At 52.4% G+C, this 20473-nt stretch overlaps 3 protein-coding genes across 10 annotated transcripts in view; 1 reads left to right on the top strand and 2 right to left on the bottom strand.

The window, feature by feature from the left end:
* CCDC30 (coiled-coil domain containing 30) overlaps positions 1 to 1699 on the bottom strand; it is a 45650-nt gene extending 43951 nt beyond the window's left edge. For both annotated transcript variants that reach the window (XM_050982576.1, XM_050982575.1), the window contains exon 1: positions 355 to 1699. The gene's annotated coding sequence lies outside the window, so the exon portion shown is untranslated. The remainder of the gene's footprint in view (positions 1 to 354) is intronic.
* A 141-nt stretch (positions 1700 to 1840) lies between these two features.
* PPCS (phosphopantothenoylcysteine synthetase) lies at positions 1841 to 5324 on the bottom strand. 7 transcript variants are annotated; one of them, XM_030233160.2, is made up of 4 exons: positions 5152 to 5322; positions 4709 to 4728; positions 3853 to 3956; positions 1841 to 2448 (listed from the first exon to the last, which is right to left on the bottom strand). In XM_030233160.2, the coding sequence occupies exons 1-4, from the start codon at positions 5238 to 5240 to the stop codon at positions 2125 to 2127; spliced, it is 537 nt and encodes a 178-aa protein (XP_030089020.1). In that variant the 5' UTR covers positions 5241 to 5322; the 3' UTR covers positions 1841 to 2124. The 7 variants fall into 7 exon arrangements, with proteins under 7 accessions (XP_030089020.1, XP_050838538.1, XP_050838540.1 ...); XM_050982581.1 differs by having other exon boundaries at positions 4709 to 4733; positions 5153 to 5322; XM_050982583.1 differs by having other exon boundaries at positions 4709 to 4731; positions 5162 to 5283.
* Positions 5325 to 5391: 67 nt separating this feature from the next.
* ZMYND12 (zinc finger MYND-type containing 12) lies at positions 5392 to 20208 on the top strand. The gene is made up of 8 exons (XM_050982579.1): positions 5392 to 5496; positions 6439 to 6580; positions 12383 to 12554; positions 13854 to 14023; positions 15984 to 16106; positions 16894 to 17014; positions 18469 to 18614; positions 19924 to 20208. The coding sequence occupies exons 1-8, from the start codon at positions 5414 to 5416 to the stop codon at positions 20041 to 20043; spliced, it is 1077 nt and encodes a 358-aa protein (XP_050838536.1). The 5' UTR covers positions 5392 to 5413; the 3' UTR covers positions 20044 to 20208.
* Positions 20209 to 20473: the final 265 nt, after the last annotated feature.

Below are 20473 nucleotides of genomic sequence, written 5' to 3'. Positions count from 1 at the left end.
CGGCCCCGCCGCCCCCCGGCCGCTCCCGGACACCCACCGGGGCCGCGGCGGCCGCGTCCATGCGGCGGGACGGGCCCGCGGCGCCATGGCAACAGGCCACGCCCCCAGCAGCACTGTCCTGAATGGGCCGTGCGAGGTCACGCCTCCATTACATCACGTGTGATATGAGGCCACGCCCACATCACGCCCCCTCCCCGCTCAGTGGCGCTCCCTGGCGGCCGGCAGCGGGCACAGCAAGGGCAGCTTCAACTTGAACAAGTTTTTACATTCCAACCCCTGCTGGGCCATCCATGCTTTCCACAGAGGCTCCAAACCAACACCAGAAATCCCAGACTCGACATCCCCACCAATTACCTACAGGGAGACGAAGACAGGCAATTCTTGGAGCTTATTCACCTTCTTTATCAGTCTGAGCCACAGGTAAGTTGTGCCTTCCTTTTCCTGACTCAGTTTCCAGCTGGATCTCTCCCCTCCTGACCAACCTGGACTTCTCCAGTCACTGATGGCATCCACTGATCCCATCCTCGTGCTCTTTCCTTGCTCTTCTGGCTAAATTTTCCTTGTTTCCTGAGCACCTCTCACTTTCAGAGCACTGGTGCTATTACAAAATCACTGCTGCCTCCTGAACACTCCATGGTTTTACCCAGAGCACAGCCTCACCTCAGGAAATATTTCCAGCATTCCCATGTGCTGATGTCCTTTCCAGGATCCCAGTGAATTTATTTGGAGGACAGAGGACAAATTTTATTTGTCTCTGCCTGTGAGCAGACACACAGTGGACACAGTAGCTGCTATTAAGTTTCTTGCAGGAATGAGGAACACACACTTTGATATTGGTAACTTGAGCCTTGGTCGGTTCAAAGAAGGTTCAGATAAAACCAGGAACATTCCAGTTCTAAAGCCACACAGCCAAGAGGAAACTTCCTCTTCCAGGGGCAACCCCTGCCAGCCCTTCTGCTGTCAGAGAATCACAGAATCACTGAGCCTGGAAAGGCCCTCCAAGACCAGAGTCCAACCATTCCCCCAGCAGTGCCATGTTTGCCCTACAGGTGCCACTCCCACAGGTGTTTTTGAACACTTCCAGGGATGGGGACTCCACCACCATCCTGCACAGCCTGTGCCAACACCTGAACACCTTTCCATGAACAATGTTCCCAATATCCAACCCTGAGCCTCCCCTGGCCCAGCCTGAGGCCGTTCCCTCTCCTCCTGTCCCTGTTCCCTGGGAGCAGAGCCTGACTCCCCCGGCTGTCCCCTCCTGTCAGGAGCTGTGCAGAGCCACAAGGACTCCCCTGAGCCCCTTTTCTCCAGGCTGAGCCCCTTCCCAGCTCCCTCAGCTGCTCCTGGTGCTCCAGCCCCTTCCTTCCCCAGCTCCATTCCCTTCCCAGGACACCAGGCCCCTCCATGCCCACTCCCCCTCTCCAACCTTGGCCATCCCCTGTGGTCTGTGCCAAATGAGGCCTTGCCTTTGTTTACAGAGCTCTGCAGTGACACCTGAGACTTGTTTGGTGAGAGCTGCCCAAACACTGCCTTGGAAAACTTCCTGGTGTCAATGGAATATGAAGCAAAGCAACCTTCAAATACCTGGGATGGAGGGAAAACCTTTGAAGCAGATGCTTTAGGGACACTGCTGTAGCACCTGAAATGCAGGAATGTGGGATCTCTCCCAGGATCTCTCCTGGCACAAGAGCTGCTGTCCCCTCATTTTCCTTTTTGCTACCCTGGTTTCACCATCCCCTCTCAACACCAGAGATTCCCCACTCCAGTCACAAAACCAGCACATCTTTCCTGAGAAGCCCCATTCCTTCCTCCTGCCATTCTGAAAGAAAATTCAAAGAGGGACATTCAAGAAATTCTTTATATACAGAGACTTCGCCATTTCTCATCCTCCCAGCTCTCCCAGCCCACGGGACAGAAACAAGCTTCTTTCCTCCTTGGAATGGTTCCACTTCCATGTATTTCTCTTTTACAGAGCCATAACAGCTGTGGCCAAGCTGTATGAAAGTGACAGAGTGTTGGACGTCCCTCCTTGTGCTCCGTGGGGATTGCTTTATTCACCTGCACAGGCTCCAGCCCCACTCCCTCTGCAGCACCACTCCCTCCTTTCCTCCCAGATTTTCCTCCTCAGCCTTTCCTCTCTATAAAGGCCGTGTGCTGGCCCTGCAGGTAACTCACAATCTTCTCCTCTATTTCCATGCCTTGGGCTATCTCCTCGTCAGACAGGGATAAGGGAGTCTGTGAGTCCCTGGTGACAATGATGACAGAGGTTCTCCGGGACTCCAGGACGTTGGCCACCACCACCTGGTGCCGGTATTTCTCCAGAGCCTGCCGAGATTTATCCAGCAGGATCTGGGCATCTGTCTCCAGTTTGAAGGAAATCACAAAGGCCTCCGGGGCCCAGTCTCTGACCAGGGGTGACAGCATTTTTGGCACCATCTTCATTGTGATCTGCAGTGGGGAAAGATAAAAAGAAAAAAAAAATCAGTAAAAACATTACAAGGAGTTTAATAATGGACAGGATGGGAAAGGAGGAAATTCCAGCTTTGTTTCCTATTCCATTTGTACCAGGAAGTTTTTCAAGGCAGCTCTCGCCAAACAAGGTTCAAATGACACTAAATTGAAATTAAATGATCCATGTGGTGCTCACAGTCAGGGGGTTCTGAGGCCAGGCCACAGGAACCCTGCATTCCCAGAGCTACCCACACTGGGGGAATGTAAACATGAGGAGAGAAGATTTAAAAAAGCATTGCAACTGCACAAATCTGAGTTTTCACCTCTCCAGAATTCAGGTAGTTTATCCTATCTTCACCTCATAAAAGTGCTAAAGCATGGAGAAAAACAGTAGGAGACTGTTCTCCAGCTTTCCAACCTCTGGATCCATCACTGGGAATCAGGCCAGGTCTCATCTTTCCAATGCTAACGTTAAAGAATGAAGCCCAGCAACTTCTTAGAAAGTAATTCATGAAATCAATTTGATATTTGTTATATTAAGAATTCCAGAGACACCTGCTCTGAGAGGGACCTGAGCACTGCAGTGTTGTTCTGTCATTCATACAAGCAAGATGGATCCCAGTCATGGAATGGGTTGGGGTTGGGAGGGACCTTAAATCCCATCCCATTCCACCCCTGCCATGGCAGGAACAACTTCCACTGTCCCAGGCTGCTCCAAGCCCTCTCCAGCCTGGCCTTGGGCACTGCCAGGGATCCAGGGGCAGCCACAGCTGCTCTGGGCACTCTGTGCCAGGGCCTGCCCACCCTCACAGGGAACAATTCCTTCCCAATATCCCATCTAAATTCATTCTGTCAGTTTGAAACCTTTCCCCCCTAGTCCTAGCACTCCAGGCCCTTCTCCAAAGCCTCTCTCCAGACAAAAGGCAGCAACTCAAATACTCCAGGAGCTATTCCTGGAGCACTTCAGCTCTCTGAGACCCACCCTCTCCTCATCTCCATGGAAGCAGGGGCAGCTTTAAAGGACAAAGCCAGAAAGGCAGGAGGCACCTCAGGGGGCCCTCTTCATGTGCCACACCACCACTGCAGACGTGCTGAAGCACTGACCTCCCTGCAGATAACCCATGGGACCCCACGCCCCTTCATCCCAGCCTAAAAATAAACCTGGATCAAAGGAGAGCAGGGCTGATCCTGCCCTGCCCTCTTATCTGGGCCCCTCAGTGCAAGATAAAACAATGCAACTTCAGGATTTCCAGAGGGTTCTGTCCCTGTGGGATCTCACCCTCTCACAACACAGCTTCCCCAGGTTTTATCCACAGCCAGCTCTCAGGAGAAGGACTCTGGAAGCAAGGAGGGGATGGCTGAGGGGGGTGGCCCAGGGGGCCATGCCCAGGGGGGCCTCACCTGCAGGGCCCCCTCTGAGGACTGGATCTTGTGCTCCGGCATCTCGGAGACGGGGATGTAGAAATCCGACACGGCGGCTGCCAGGTAGAACATGGCACTGGAGCCTGTGGGAACACGGCTGCTGTCCCCTGCTGCACGGCCTGGCCCTGCCACCCCAGAGCCAGCTGAGCTGCCACCACTCACACCAGGTGGGGGGATCCCCCAGCACAATCCCGAGCAGGGCAGCACTGACAGGCCCTGTCCTGTCCCCTCCTGCCAAGCCCCAACAGCCTCCAGGGACAGCCCAGCCCCTCATGGCGGGGTGCAGGAGCCCTCCAAGCAAGGGGATCTCCTCATCCCCTCACATCAGAGCCCCACAGGTGCCGGGATCACCTCATAGCTGGGCCCACCATGAGGGAGTTCTGTCATCTACCCCATGCTGGGGACCCCTCCACCCTCCTCCCATCACATCCCATTGTTCCTGCTCCGTCTGTCCCCTCATGCTGGAGACCCCCCTTCATCCTTCCTCACCCCAAACCTTAGCACAGGACCACCCTGTTCCATCACACTGAGACCCCCATGAGAGCCTCATCCCTTCTCATCCCAAACCCTGGCACAGGATCACCCCGTCCCCTCACACCCCCGGGGGACTCCATCCTCTCTCACCCCAAACCCTGGCACAGGACCACCCTGTCCCCTCACACTGAGACCCCCACGAGAGCCTCATCCTTCCTCACCCCGACCCATGACCCAGAACCACGCTGTCCCCTCACACCCCGGGGTCTCCATCCTCTCCTGCCGTGTGCCCCACGAGCCGGTGGCCGCCCCGTCCCTCACTCCCTGTCCCTCCGCTCCCCCCGTGCCCTCACGGCCGTACCGAGCGGCGCCAGAGCTCGGGCGGCGGCGCGCAGCAGCGCCAGGTACTCCGAGAGCCCGGTGAACTCGATGGCGAGCAGCGCTCCCGTCTCGGTGGCGTGCTGGTACTCGCGGAGCGCGGGGAGCAGCGCGGGCAGCGCGGCGGGGGCGGCGGCCACGCCGGGCGGCGGCCCCGGGGTGAGGCGGAGCGCGTCGAGCAGCGCGGGCCCGTGCGGCGGCAGGGCGCGGGCCCAGGGGAAGGCGGAGCGGGCGCGGTGCAGGAAGCACACGCCGTAGCCCGCCCGCACCAGCCGCTCGGCCGAGGCCGCCCCGCGCCGGCCGCTGCTGAAGTTCTCCAGGAAGCGCACGGCGCGCGCCTCCAGCGGCACCTGCGTCCCGCCCGACGTCACCAGCGCCACGCGCCGCCCGCGCGCCGCCTGCGCCGCCGCCCAAGCCCGCACCCGGCCCTCGGCCGCCGCCGCGTTCGCGTCGTTGTCGTCGTCATCGTCCTTGTCCTTGTCCTTCTCCTCCTCCTTCGCCGCCGCCGACGCCATGACCGGGACCGGCCCGCACGGCCCGCCGGAAATCACGTGTGTCGCCTTCCTCGCACCGGAAGTGTTGTCTCGGCAACAGAACGCCCGTTAGCGTCAGCCGGAAGTGATGTCTCCCGTCTCACGGGAAGTGTCGCCCCGGCAACCGAGGACGCGTCGAGGGTTCAGGGCCGGGCATGGCGGGGCCGCCGCGCTGCGAGCTGTGCGGGGCCCGAGCGGCGCCGCTGCGCTGCCCCGGCTGCCGCCTCACCTACTACTGGTGAGAGAGCCCGGGGGGAGGCCCGGGGACAGGGACAGGGCAGCAGGAGGCAGGGATTGGCTCCAGGGTGGGGCTGAGGCACAGGCAGAAAGCTTGGGATGAGGATTCAGGATGAACCCAGGAAGGAGGAGGCAGGAACAGACTCGGGGCGGGACGAGAGCCACAAAAGGCTCAGGACATAAGGCCTAGGGTGAGGCCCAGGAAGCAGAAACCAGCCTCAGGATGAGGCTTGGGACACGTGGAGAAGGCCCAGGATGAAACGTAGGAGGCAGGAACAGGCCCAGAACAAGGACAGAGAGAAGGGGACAAAGCCTGGGGTGTGGTCTGGGACACAAGCAGGAAGCAGGGATCATCCCTGGGATGAGGCTCAGTGCACACAGACACAGGGATGAGATGTGGGACAAAGCCCAGCAGGCAGGAATGGGCTCAGAAGCAGGGAGCAGAGCCAGGAGGGAGCCCAGGCTGGAATTCGGGCAGCAGGAGCTGGAGCAGGCACACTCACCTGGAGTGCTCCTGCTGCCTCCCAGCAGCTCCTGCACCAGGCAGGGAGCAGAGCTCAGGGAGCTCTGGAGAGTCACACAAACATCTCTCACACACCCTCAGAGCAGTGACCGAGTTCTAGAACATTCCCGTTTCCCAGAGTGACCTGGGCTGGGTTGGTTTGTGGTTTTTGTTTTTCCAGTGTTGGATTTGCTCAAACTCAGCTGTATCAGGAGTTCAGGCAGTGATGGAAATAAGGATTTTAGCACAGAGAGCTGTGGGGATGGGGCAGGAGAGTGCTGTGAAATGCAGACATTTGGGAATATCATTGTTGGGTACCCTGTAGGCAGCCCAGGGGCTCTGGGTAATTGTTGTGGAGAAATCCTGAAAGACAGCAGGGAATAATCTTCCCTTACACAAAATCCCAGCAAATGCCAGTATCCTTCTCCCCTCTTTTGCCAGTGATGTCTCCCACCAGAAAACTGACTGGAACAGCATCCACAGCCGTATCTGCCACCTGCTCCTCCCAGTCCTTCGGCCCCAGTCCTGCTTCCATTCTGAAAAGGACAGAAAACAGGGCAAGGAGCAGCTGCTGAGGAAGCAGGTGGGTGCAGGAGGAACAAGCACAACTCCAAAGTGCTTCCAGGGAAGGAACCCCAGCTCCTCTCCCTACCCTGGCTGTACTTGGTGGGACACACCAGGGGCAGACTGGGCTCACCTGGAATTTTCAGCTACCCTGGAGTCTCCAAAGCAGCCTTGGCTGTCACTGCCCAATCCCTATAAAACAGAAAGGAGTTTCTTGCCTAAAACCAAGCAAGGCTTTTGCCTTCACAGGATCCACCCCTTTAGAATTCCTCCCTCTGGATGAGGATGGCACCTCCTTGGTTGATTTGGGACTTGGTTGCAGAGGTTTGAGGGTTGTTTTCTTGAACAAAACCTCAAAAATAAGAGTGGGAGCATCCTCTCTGTCATTTCCTGTGGCATTCACATGCTCTGGAAAAATCCCTTCACCCAGGATTTTTCTCCTGGGAAGCTGAGAAACCTCAGAGAAAAGGAAAACAATTCTTATCTCATTTGCTTCTCCTGTGCTGTGCTCATGTGGAATGTGTTTGGAGATTGTTCACCCACAGGTTCCATTGCATTTTGCTGTGAATTGTTTTCACTCTTTGGCCAATTGGTGCCAAACTGTGTCAGGACTCTGGAAAGAGTCACAAGTTTTCATTATTATCTTTTTTAACATTCTGTAAGTATCCTCTCTGTATTCTTTAATATAGTTTACTATTCTTTAATATAAAATAGTATCATCAAATAATAAATCAGCCTTCTGAGAACATGGAGCCAGATTCATTATTCCTCCCTGACATGAGGGTCTCTGCAAATACAACAATTCCTGAGCCTCCAGCCTTTTCCACAGTGTTTACTTCATGTCCTGAGCTTCCTGGGGCAGCAGCAATCCTGGATTTCCCACCTTGCCAGGGGGTTGGTCCATCACCCAGGATAGTCTGGGATCCAGCTGAGATTTGCTTTTTCCAGGCTGTTTGATGGGAGCAGAGGGGCAAAGAAGCCAAGTCCCCTCCCTTTGTTTTCCTAGCCAGCTTGGAACACCTTTCCCACTAAGTGCAGCCTTTTTTCTCTACCAGGCCTCAGGGACATGCAGATGTGCAGCTCCTCTCCAGCCCCAGTGGTTTGCAGCTCCTTCTGTTTCTGTTTATGGAGTGCAGGAGCCGCTGTTCTCCACTGTTGCCTAAATAACCCACCCAGGTGCTTCTGCTCCTGAAAACTCCTCCCTGTGGAAATAAATTTTCTCTCTAAAAGAACTCCCAGACACAGAACAGGGCAGCGCACAGTGGGTTTGGAACAATTCAGTGGTGCCACTGAGGAGAACATCCCTAATCTTTTGAATTTTACATGAATTATTATTTTTAAGGTGTTTCTGGCCCAGCTCATTGCTGTCACCTTTCCTGGGAGCTTCCAGAAAGATGAAGTCCGAAGGCACAAGTCCTGCTTGGTGAGAGCTTGTGACAGGCTTCAGGCAGCAGATTCCTTTTGGTTTTACAGGAACTGGGCAATGACATCACAGGCTGGTTTGGAAACTCCTGTCTGGCTGAAAATTCCAGGGGAGACTGTTGAGCAAAGTCCACAGAAGGTGTGTCAGGCCAGTGTGTCCCAGAGGGAAAATGCAAAGCTTCCTTAACTCCAGGTCCTGTTTAAGTTGATCTTTATAAAACCTGCAAGGAAGGTTAAAATGGGTGCCATGGAGGTGTGGCAGGATTCTGCATCAGAAGTGCTTGAAGCTGTTCCAAGCAACTCCCCTGCTATTGAACACTGATGTTGACACTGATTACATCACTGACTTTATTGCAACTAAAATTATCCCCATACATTCCAGCAGGCCACGTGGCTGCCAGCTGAGGGAAGTGCTCCTTCATTAGCTGGAAGTTAATCTGCTGGTTTAATTAGGTGAAGGGAAAGACAGCAGGAAGGTTGGTGGAGAGAAAGTCACTCTTGATTGGGGTTCACACTGGGTTAGCAAACAGCAGTGTGGAGTTGGGAATGGCTCCATGGGCAAGGCAGGGAGAGAAGACTCTGGGGTTTTCTTGAAGTGGAGATTTTTATAAGCTCCTAAACAACCCTCAGCATCATCTGTTCTTTGACCTTTGTCTCCAGCCTATTTAAATAAAATAGATTTTGGGAATGGGCTGTGCTGGGACACTTGGCTTTCCTTCTCTCCAAAGAAAGGAGGGAGACAATGGAAATCCCTCAGTTACCTGCTGGCTTTCCCAGCAAGAGGAAAAAGTCCTTTGTGTCCAGCAGGATTTGGAGCAGCCAAGTTGGGCCTGGGCTGGCTCAGAGGTGTTGGGAGAAGGAGGGAGGTTATTTAGTGTATCACATTCCTATTCCAGATCCAACAAAAGTGCTTAAAAAGTTCTTCCCTGGGAGGGTGGGCAGGCCCTGGCACAGGGTACCCAGAGCAGCTGTGGCTGCCCCTGGATGCCTGGAAGTACTCGAGGCCAGGCTGGACAGGGCTTGGAGCAGGCTAGGACAGTGGAAGGTGTCCCTGCCATGGCAGGAGGCAGAATGAGCTGAGTCTTAGGCTTCCTTCAACCAAACCAGTCTGGGATTCTGTGCAAAAAAGGCCTTTGGAGTCAAAGGAAAAGCTCTGCAGACTCATGATAACTAGAGAAAAAAACCTTCTGCCCAAAGCCTGCCTTGGGTTTGCTGCTTTTTGAACATTTCTGCTGTACTTCACCCACTCCTGCCCCGTGTTTGTTTAGCAAACACAGAGCTCCAGCCTCAGTCAGGACACAGGGAAACCTGGGCACATCCAAATGCCCTGTGGTTCAAGGAGCAGGGAGCTGGGAGCCAGGAGGTTTTATGAGTTTCATTCCTTGTCTGTGCTCCAAAGCTTTGTTGATAGAAATCTGCTTCTGTCAACATAGCCAGGGGGGTGCCTGCAGACAGCACCTCCAAACCAACAGAACTCCAAGTTTCTGTTTGGAGAAGAGCCTCACCTGCCTGCGTGATGTCAGCTCCCCACAGCTCCTGGGCATGGGAAAAGATCCAGCACTGCTCTGCTGCAGGTTCAGCTCCAGCTCACTGGAGCCTTCCCTCTTCCTGAAATTCTCATTTCTTCAGCCACACCATAGATTTTGGTGCCTGAGAGTGAATAAAGGACGTGGCACTGAGCCCTGAGTGTGTTCCCAACCCCCTGCTCCCACCTGGAGCAGAGCTGGGGTCCTCAGCCCCCTCAAACCCCAAAAACCGTGTGGGGGCATCTTCAGAGAAACCTCTAATTGCAACACACATGGAGAGAGCCCAAAGTGGCAGGGCCAGGGGCGAGGGGGAAACCAGGGCAGGGCCAAAGGGAACCATCCCCCCAGGGCTCTTCAGGGCCAAAGGGAGCCTTGCTCCGAGGCTTGGAACTGTGGGTGGAAATATTCACTGCTCCAGGGCTCCTCTTGCCTCCTGCTCTTCCTTCTCCTCCTGGAAGCTGTGCCAGAGTCCAACCCCCAGCTTTGTCCTCGCTGCAGATGTTTCAGGCCATGGGAAGCAAGCAGCGATGATAGCATTGACAAGGAGTAAAAAAAGAAAGATCCCAATCTCCAGCACCTCCCAGATGCCAATCTGGGCCATGCCCACGCACTGGGGCCTGCACTGGTTGCACCAGACTGGCACAGACAGAAAAAGCAGCCTGAGAAATACCAGCTTTTCCTGCTGCTGCCCCAAGCATGTGCTGGTTTTCTCCTGGGCACCACCTGCTCCCTGGACACAGTTTGTGTTTCACAGAATCCCAAACTGGTTTGGCATGGAAGAGACCCTAAAGTCCATTTCATTCCAGCCCTTGCCAAGGGCAGGGACACCTTCCACTATCCCAGGATGCTCCAAACCCTGTCCTACCTGACCTTGGACACTTCCAGGGATGCCACAGCTTTTCTGGAGAACCAGCCTTTCCCCTGTCCATGTTCTGGTAGCTCAGGAATGGGCGCTGTGTTTTCTAGCTCTTGGCTCTCCTCACTGGAGCTGGGGCTGTTGCTCTGGGCTGTGTTCTTTGGTGATCTCATTTATCCCCAAAGGTGCCTCTTTACCTCAGCCAGGATCTCCAGGAAACACTCCCAGGCTGTCCTGGAGCTCTCTTTCCTGGAGCTGCTCCTTCACCCACGGCACAACTCTGCCTCACTCCAAGCAGCTCAAGCTCAGCAGAATGCCCAAGCCTGGCCTCCAGGAGCTCTGAGATTGGTGCCTCTGCCCAGCTCAGCCCCAGCTGGAGGCAGAGGGTGATAAAGGGGTGAACTGGTGTTTCCTCAGTGTCTCACTGAGAAAACCAGGGTAGAACCAGCAGTTCTGTGCTCTCCAGCAGCACCACTGATTCCCAGGCAGCTTTCCTGCTGCACCACTGCGAGGAAAAGCTGATGGAGAAGTGTTAGTAGTGGCTGAATGGGGCTCTGAGCAACCTGGTCCAGTGGAATGTGTCCTTTCCCATGACAGGGGGTGGGAAAGATGAGCTTTAAGGCCCCTCCCAACCCAAACCTTTCTGGAATTCTGTCACCCTACAAGGACCCTGGTGCTTTTTCCTTGGCATCCCTGTAAGGGCACAGTATGCACAGCTCCTGGCAGGGAGCAGGAATTGCGATAGAGATCTGTTCATGGAGCTGGGGATTGCATCAGCTGCTGCTAAGGTTGGAGAGGCCAAATGGTGTGGACTGGTAGGAGCAGCATAAGGCAGGGAGCAGCTATATATGGATAAGTACAGGATAAGTTTTGGATTCTGACAAACCCAAACACTGCAGGAGCTGCTGCACCACCAACCCCAGCTGGGGATAGATTTGCTGAGTGTAATACCTTCTGATTCTGATCAGTTTTCAGACTCTATACACCAAATCCCAGTCCAGGAGAGCCAGGAAGAACAATACATTCTGATTCTGACCAGTTTTCAGACCCTGCACACCAAATCCCAGTCCAGGAGCAGCCAGGAGAGGGTGGGATGAAGCTGCAGTTCCCTGAGAGGAGCTCTCCCTCGCTCCCTGGCCGTGTCTCCAGCAGCTGGAGCTGTGCCATGCTGGCACCACTGGGCTTGGCTGGCTCTGAGTCACACCAGAGCCCCTGGCTCTAATCTCCTTTCTGGTCTTGTGATGATCATTTTCTGTGCTTCACAGCTTTTATTGCTGCAGCCTTATGAGACATTGTCAGGAGGTGTAAAGGATTCTTCATCCAGGGAGACACCACATGACCAAAGCTGTTCCTGCTCAGAGCAGGAATGGAGCCAGACTCTAATACGTTCTAATATGACAGCTTTAATGTCTGCCTATTAATTACAGCCACAAACTACATTACGATTGCTGCTTTATAGTTTGAAAACCTAATTTTAAAAAGAGCCTGTGTATCTGTAACCACCTGTGTGGTGGTGCTTGCAGGGGTCCCAGGATGAGGGAAGAGATGAGAATCTTGACTCCATGTTTCAGAAGGCTGATTTATTATTTTATGATATATATTATATTAAAATGCTACATTAAAACTTTATTAAAAGAATAGAAGAAAGGATTTCATCAGAAGGCTTGAAAGGAAAAGAAAGGAATGATAAAATCTTGTGCCTGCTCACAGCCTCGACACAGGTGGCTGTCATTGGTCATCAAGTAAAAACAATTCACAAGCTGGGTGAACAATTATCCAAATCACATTCCAAAGCAGCAAAATATGGAGAAGCTGAAGATTCTTCTCAGGAGAGAAGATCCTAGCAAAAGGATTTTTCATAAAATACGTCAGTGACACACTGGCCTAGTGAAAAGCGTCCCACGGCAGGGGATGCAGTGAGATGGGCTTTAGGTCTCTCCCACCCGAACCGTGGTGGGGTTCTGAGATTCCTCTCTCCCCGTTGTCCCTCACGGTGCCCTGCTGTGTGTCCCCGCAGGAGTCGCTGATCGCCGTGGCGCTGAGCACGGCCCAGGGGTTCCTGTGGGCAGGGAAGCCCATGGAGGCCATTCCCGCCGCCCTGCAGGCGCTGCGCTTCAGCTCCCGCCTCTCCGGCCCGGCCTCCCTGCAGCTCCTGCCCATCTATCTGCTCCTGGCCGAGGCCTCCACGGGTGAGCATTGTCGGCACGGGAATGCTGGCAAGGGCAAGGCCTCCCGGCTCAGGTTTCTGGTTTCCTTTGCCGTGTATCTGGAGAGGAGCAGTGAGGGCCCGGCCGTGCCTCAAGGGCACTGCGGAGCTGCGAGCCGCCCCACACACACGCCCCCCTCACGCCCCTCTCCTGCGGCGCGGGGAAAAGAATCTCTCAGCACTCAGGAGATCAATGAAATCAAATGAAATGTTTTCTCCGCCAATTCCCACAGGAGAAGCTGTATGAAAGTCTATTCTTTACCTCCATGGCCTCGGATGACTCTAGAAAGCATTAAATTCCAGAGGGTGCTTAGCTGTGCTCTTATCTCAGCAAACATTGCAGAGGCCATTGCACCCAAAGAACTCCTGGTTCATTCACAAATCTTGCTGTGCCCGAGCAGAGTTTTTTCTCATTGTTTGCTTTGGAAAACACGGCAAATAAGGGCATGGGAGCTGCTCTGCCTGTAAATCACTGCCATTCCAGGAGCTCACACAATGCTCTGCTGGCACAGCGGGGCTGCCTGGGGTTGTGGTGAGAGCAGGGAAAAAAAGGCCTGTGAGTAATTCCAGCGTGATAAGGTGAGAGAGACATCAGTGCCTGCCTGCAGTGAACCTGCTTAGGCCACTTGTTCCAGGGAGGCTGTGTGCAGGGTACCCTCTGCCATGGAGCCAGGCTGGGAGAGCTGGGGCTGCAGCAGAGGAGGCTCCAGGGAGAGCTCAGAGCCCCTTCCAGGGCCTAAAGGAGCTCCAGGAGAGCTGGAGAGGGAATTGGGACTAGGGGCTGGAGTGCCAGGACAAGAATGGCTTCCCACTCACTGCCAGAGGGCAGATATTGGGATGGGATTTTGGGAAGAAATCCTTCCCTGGGAGGGTGGACAGGCTCTGGCTCAGGTTCCCCAGAGAAGCTGTGGCTGCCCCTGGATCCCTGGAAGTGTCCAAGGCCAGGTTGGATGGGGCTTGGAGCAACCTGGGATTGAGGGTGTCCCTGTCCATGGCAGGGACTGGAACTAGATGAGCTTGAAGGTCCCCTTCAGTCCAAATCAGACTGGAATTCTGTGGTTTCTGGCTCCTTTTGGAGCTCTCTACACATTCACCTGTCTGTAAATGAGCCTTTAGACACCTGGGTAACTCAGAAGCACTTGGGAAAGAAGTGGGGAATCCCCAAAATGCATCTCCATATCAAGCTACCCTAGGATAGCCAGTAGTATTCTCTGACTTTCCAGATTAAAAAAATGCTCCTTTTCTTCCTTATTTCCCTGATTATCCCTCCATGCCATCCCAGGTGCTGGCCGTCCCCGACAGGCAGCCAAATATCTCTCCCAAGCCCAGTGGATTGTCCTCCAAAGCCCAGACTGCAGTGCTGCTCTTCAGTCCAAGTTACACCGTGGGCTGGGGCTTTTCTCTATTGCTGAAGGAAACCTGGACCAGGCTTTGTATCACCTGGCCAATGATGTAAGTCCCTTGGAACAGGAACAAGGAACGCTTCCATTTTAATTCCTTCTCTCCTCCCAGGTCAATATGGAAATGCCAACAGGCAGATTTGGGATCTTGAGAGGGTTCACATCACAGACACCCAAACTGGATAGATCTGAGACACCTGTGGATCCATGTGTGAGCTAAAGATGTGCTTTGCCAGCTATCCCTATTGCTGTGAAGTGACAGAGAATCATGGAGTCACCAAGGCTGGAAAATCCCTCCATGATCATCAAGTCCAACTGTTCCCCCAGCCCTGCCAGCTCCATCACTAACCCATGCCCCCAGGTGCCACATCCACATGTTTTTTGAACACCTCCAGGGATGGTGATTCCACCACTGCCCTGTGCAGTCTGCTCCAATACTTGAGCACCCTTCTCATGAAGGATTTTTCCCAGTATCCAACCTAAACCTTCCCTGGCCCAGCCTGAGGCCGTTCCCTCTCCTCCTGTCCCTGTTCCATGGGAACAGAGCCCGACCCCCCCAGCTGTCCCCTCCTGTCAGGAGTTGTGCAGAGCCACAAGGGCCCCCCTGAGCCTCCTTTGCTCCAGGCTGAGCCTCCCTCAGACACTTCTCCTATGTTCCTCACATTCCTTGTCTTTATGGCTTCTCCCTATAAATTTCTCCATCAGCTTCATTTCAGTGCAGAGATGCCCAGACATTCCTGCCCCAAGCTGATGGAGTTGCCTTTATTCCACAGATAATTTAAATTTTGGCTGCTATTTCCCTCAATACTTTCCCAGCTCTGTCACCCATTATTTAATTAATGCCTTATTTCCCTATTTCAGTATCTGGTTCAATGAAGTTTTCTCCAATTCCACCTCTTCAGCCTTGAAAACTCTTTGGAATTGGTCATTGCCACCTGTGTTCCTGTGGATGCTTTGCCTGTCATTTGATCCTCCAAAGCCAGATGAACTTCTCCACCTCCTATTTCTGTCCCATGTAGACTAAATTTATCCAGTGATCCAGTGCTGAGTGATGTATTCCCACTCCTGTGGAATTTGATAGTGGCTTTGTGTGGGTGTAAATGATGACATAAAGGGAGAAGAGTTAGACCCTTTCTATTATAACACACAACAGTGTCTCTGCTTGGTCTAGAAGCCCTTGGGGCATTTGAGAATCCCACAAAGGAATCTCCCAAAACTCTTTGGAGACTTCCAAAATCCTCCCCCCCTCCTTTTTTTTTTTTTTTAATTGCCTAAATGTGGTGCCTGCAAGGGCACCAGGTAAGAAGTTTTTAGCTCTTAGCAAGTTCAGGACCTGCCTGGACCTTGGCTGCGTGTCTGGGATCTGCTGAGAGTCACACAGCAGCTCAGAATAGCTGGAATGCTGCACTGCCTTCCCACTGCTCCTCTGGGGGCTGGGAAAGCAGCAGGATGGGCTCTGGGAGAGGTGGGACAGAGGGACAGGGGGCACAGGGACAGGGGGACAGGTGGGAAACCTGCCCTGCACTTTAGAGAATGAACCAAGAGGTGCCTCTGCCCCAGCCAGGGGGATTTGGGGTGTTGCATTCCCGTGGATCAAGCCCAAAATACAGCTCTTTGGTAGGTTCCTATGGATAGACTCAGTGAACTGGGTATATTCCTATGGATCCTATGGATAATCCCCAAAATACAATTCTTTAGTACCTCATTCCCATGGATAACCACAAAATATAGAGGTTTTATACTTTATTCCTATGGATAACCCCCAAAATACAGCTTGTTAGTGCCTCATTCCTATGGATAACCCCCAAATGGAGATTTTTAGCACATCATTCCTTTACATAACCCCCCCAAAAACAGCTTTTAAGTACCACATTTTCCAGTCACTGTCAGGCATAATTTACACATTAAAAACCCCCCAGCATTTGCAATATTAATCCACAATGAAAAACTTCCCAGGTTTGACAGGAACATGAAACTTCTGGGGCTTATTTTTTATTTAATATTGATTTCAGGTTTACCTGGCAACTGCTGAGTTTGGACTAAATTCTGTTGAGGTCTCTGGAGGGTATTTCCACATGGCAAATATTTTCTTCCACCAGAATAAAATGGATGCAGCAAACTCACTCTATACTGAGGTTTGTAGAACCAAAACTCTTCCTCTGAGTTTTCCTCAGCTTTTTTGATGCTCTTTCCAATGTTTTTTCCATTTCCTTTCAATGGGATGATGACCATATCAAGTGTCAGTGTTGCCTTTTAGGATCAGTCCCAGAAACCCTTTTTGTACATAAATAATTATCTCAGTTAAAACCATGAGATATTATTCCTGTAATCAGTTCAAAATTCTTAATTATTCCTGTAATAAGTTCAAAATTCTTCAATTTGGGCAGCTGTTAAAAAACATCTACCAAATCTCCTGTGCCAGGGGTTAGAGTCCCACCAGTACAGAGGGTCTCTGAGGAGCTCCTGAATCCAGGGAAGAGTGGGACACAAACAAGTCACCTAAAATTTACACTGGGAATCAGTAAAAAGTCACACTGATAAAAGATTTTCATTGGATTGATCAAGCAAGGAAAGTAATAATTATCTAATTGATTTCATGACTGAAAAAAATGAACTTTTATTTGTTTAAGTCAATTTTTGTGGAAATAAGGTGCTAGGAGCTGCAAATTCCTATCCCAAACTTCAACTCAGCTAGCTTTTGGTGAAGATTTTGGTTAGATTTGTTGGAGTTGGGTGAAAATCAGCTGGAGAAGGGAGGGATCCCAGCTGGGGCTGTGTGGGAGAGGAGCGCTGCGATCCCTCTGGGAACATCCAGCCCAGCTCAATGACCCGCAGGGGACGGGCCGTGCAGGGACATTGTTTGGAGAACAAGTGAATAGCAGGGATTCACAGGAGTGAAATAATTCCCATGCTTCCTGCCAGGTGAGCAGCCTGTGGCACGCCTGGCTGCTGAGCTGCCTCCGCGAGCACGAGCGAGCGCTCCAGGCGCGGGCAGAGGCGTCGCCGTTCTCCGAGGAGGAGGAAAGCTTCGAGGAGGGGATGAGTAAGAGCTGCTATTGCTCCAAAACCTTTGGGAACTGGGGGTTAGAGAGTCCCTGCACCCTAAAGATAACGTTGGCATGGTGTTTCCAGAGACTGGATTTAATGGCAATGCCAGTTCCTCAGGAATGAGGGTGTTCCATGGAATCCCAGCTCTGCCTTCTCCTTTTCACAGCTCCCTTGGCACTGACTGGAGCAAAGCAAAATTTGATTCATGGCCTCGTGGAATCGTTTGAGTTAGAAAGGACCTTTAAAATCAAGTCCAGCCATTCCTCCAGCACTGTCCTGTTCACCACTAACCCACATCCCAATGCCACATCCACATGCTTCCTGAACACTTCCAGGCATGGGGATTCCACCATCTCCCCAGGCAGCCTGCTCCAATGCTTTACCTGCCTTTCATGGAAAAATGTCTTCCTAATATTGCAAGTAAACCTCCCCTGGTGCAATTTGATAGTTGAACATTCTCATTTCTCTGCAGCTCCTTGGTCTCTCTTTAATAATGGATGTGACATCTCAGCTCACTTAGGTGGGGGTACAGCTCCCTCCTGGAGCAGCAGGACATGATGGAATAGCCTGTAATAATTGGATGTATTAATCAGGAGAGCACTCTTGGGAGAAAGGCTGGGGAGTCTCTCACTGGCACATAAAGGTGCAGAAAGCATCAGTGTGCCCCTGAAACCAGACCAGACTCTGGAGCTTGGCTCCTTTCTACCATCTGTGCTAATAAGGACATTGTCAGGAAAGGGAATAAAAATTTCTCTCCCTGAAATGTTCAAGGTCAGGTTGGACAGGGTTTGGAGCAACCTGGTCTAGTGGAAGGTGTCCCTGCTCATGGCCAGGGATTGGAATGAGATGGTCTTTAAGATCCCTTCCAAACCAAAGCAGTCTGGGATTCTGTGGTTTTAAGAGAAACATTTCTCAAAATCCCATTTCCTGGCACTACCTCCATCAGGAGTTCCCAGAGTAGGACGAATGCTAAAGCAGAGCTACGGGACACCATCTTTGGTGTGACAGGAGTAGAAAAACAGTTCTTTTCCTGCAGCTGTTGTGACTACACATCCTGCCTGAAGGCTGATCAACACAAGCACTGACTGGATGAAAGGAGTCTTGTTCATGGGCATGGAATTTGCATGAAGCTGGGATCGTAGACACCCAGACTGGTTTGGATGGGAAGAACCTTGAAGTTCACCTAATCCCACCCCCTGCCATGGGCAGGGACACCTTCCACCATCCCAAGTTTCTCCAAGCCCTGTCCAGCCTGGCCTTGGACACTTCCAGAGATCCAGGGGCAGACACAGCTGCTCTGGGCACCCTGTGCCAGGGCCTGCCCACCCTCAGACCACGCTGATGTTTGTACTAGAAACACTTTTCTGTCTAGAAGAGCCACTTGGGCAGTTTTGAATCTGTTCCCTTTCCACAAAAGCCCCCATCAGGACCATTTGTGTCTCCGTGCAGCCGAAGCGCAGCGCGAGAGGGGAGCGCGGATGCTGAGCGCGGTGCTGGAGCTGCGGGAGCAGGGACCCCTGCAGCACCCTGGGGAAACAGCCCGAGTCCTGCACTCCCTGGCCATGATCCACTACCTGGGCCTGGATCTAGCCAAGGTAGGTTGTGTCTGAAAGGGTTCAGGAGTACTGGCCAGCTGCTCTGGGGATCATGCTGTCTCCTGGTCCTCTTGCTCCCCAACACCTGTCCTGAGCGCACAGCGCTGGTGACCAAGAGCAAAGTGCCTCACAGTGCTCAAACCAAGGGCTTAGGTGGGATATTGGGAGGAAATCCTTCCCTGGGAAGGTGGGCAGACCCTGGCATAGGGTGCCCAGAGAAGCTGTGGCTGCCCCTGGATCCCTGGAAGTGTCCAAGGCCAGGTTGGACAGGGCTTGGAGCAGCCTGGTCTTGTAGAATATGTCCCTGTCCATGGGATCTGAGATCAGCTTTAAAGTCCCCTGCTAGCCAAACTATTCTGTGATTCTGTGACCTGCACTCTGTAAAGGCTGACAGTCCTGGGGGATGTGTTTTGGTCTCTGCCAGGCCAGTGGATCCTACAGTTATTCATATTTTCTGGGTTCTTCCTTTATCTGGACTATCTTGGCAGTGTAGCTGCCTTTAGACCTGAGCTCAAGGGTTACACAGAGCAAGACCTGGGGGTCACAGACCTATCCTTGAGCCAGACCCCCCTGAGTTCAAGGTTCAGTCTATTGGGGTCTGTAATTCCAGTTTGGGATCTGCTTTCCTGTGTCTTTATGGATTAAAAATTCAGGTGACTAGTAATTTCTGTGCTTTACCAAGGATTGATTTTGAGGAAGTACTGAGCAGATACCATCTGGAAATCATGCCCTTGTGTTTGGGATCAGAGCTCAAAACCCTGAGTTTCTTCAGCCTGGACTTTGAGGAGTGAAAATACAGGTGTTGAAAAATACTGTATTGAAATATTAATGGTCTCTTCATTGTATTATAGAAAGCCACAACTTGGGAATGTTTGGGAGACACAAGCAAATTTGAATTTGTTTGAAAAAGAAAAAAGACAAAGCTTTATAATTGTGAGAGTGTCTAATCCCTTGGAGAGCTACCAAGGAAAATTATTTTGTTCCTTATCAAGAGAAATGAAGGATTTAGTTCAGAGTCAGTACAGCTGTTTTTTTTTCATGGCTTTGGGATTGTTCAGAGGAGCTGTGTTAGACAGGAGATGATGTCCAGCACAGGGGGCTGGGGTCAGTAATCTTCTCTCTGCACCACTGGATCCTAAATATGGGATCTGCTGGCAGCTTTAGGCTCTCCTGTAAAGCAGCTTGTACAGGTCACCTCGGAAAGAGAGCCTGGATCTGCTCCAGGCTGAGCCTCAGCAGGTATTTAACTATCCCATGAGAAAATCCAGATTCCTGACCATTCCTGGGCGTTTCTTCTGTCCCATTCCAGGCCCGGGAGGTGGGGATGAAAGCCTTCGACCTGGCCAAGCAGCTGCCCCAGCAAGACTCTCTAGAAACCATTGGTCACCTGCTGGAGCTGATTAATGCCCAGTTTTCCCACACCACATGAGAACTGGCTCTGCCAGACCCAGTTTGTTTGGCCAGGTTCTCTCTTATCCAGGTTCCTGGACACCACCAGCGTCACAAGCCCTTGCTCCTTCCTCTTGCTGCCTCTCTCCAGCTGCGTCCGTGGCTGTCCCAAACTGTTTGGAAAATAAACATTTTGGTCTGAGTTAGTCTTCATGTGCTGCTCCACTTCTGTAACTTCTCAGAGAGTAACAGCACCAGGGTGAGAAACAAAAGCACCACGAACACTGTGAATAAATCATTTATTGGCCAGGTTGGGAATGAGCAAACAGCCTCTCAGCCTCATAGTGGTTGTCCAGGAGCCAAGAGGAGCTCAGGTGTGTTTCTTACTGCCTTCCTGGCTTTGCTTGCCAGTTTGGTGAGGGAGATCCCAGGGAGGGATAGGAGAGGGACACAGGGAAGGGCTAGGGTGG

This window comes from Serinus canaria, chromosome 21 (assembly GCF_022539315.1).
Source record: "Serinus canaria isolate serCan28SL12 chromosome 21, serCan2020, whole genome shotgun sequence".
NCBI lineage: Eukaryota > Metazoa > Chordata > Aves > Passeriformes > Fringillidae > Serinus > Serinus canaria.
Note: the sequence above shows the minus strand (reverse complement) of the source record. Positions and strands in the feature narration are given on the sequence as shown.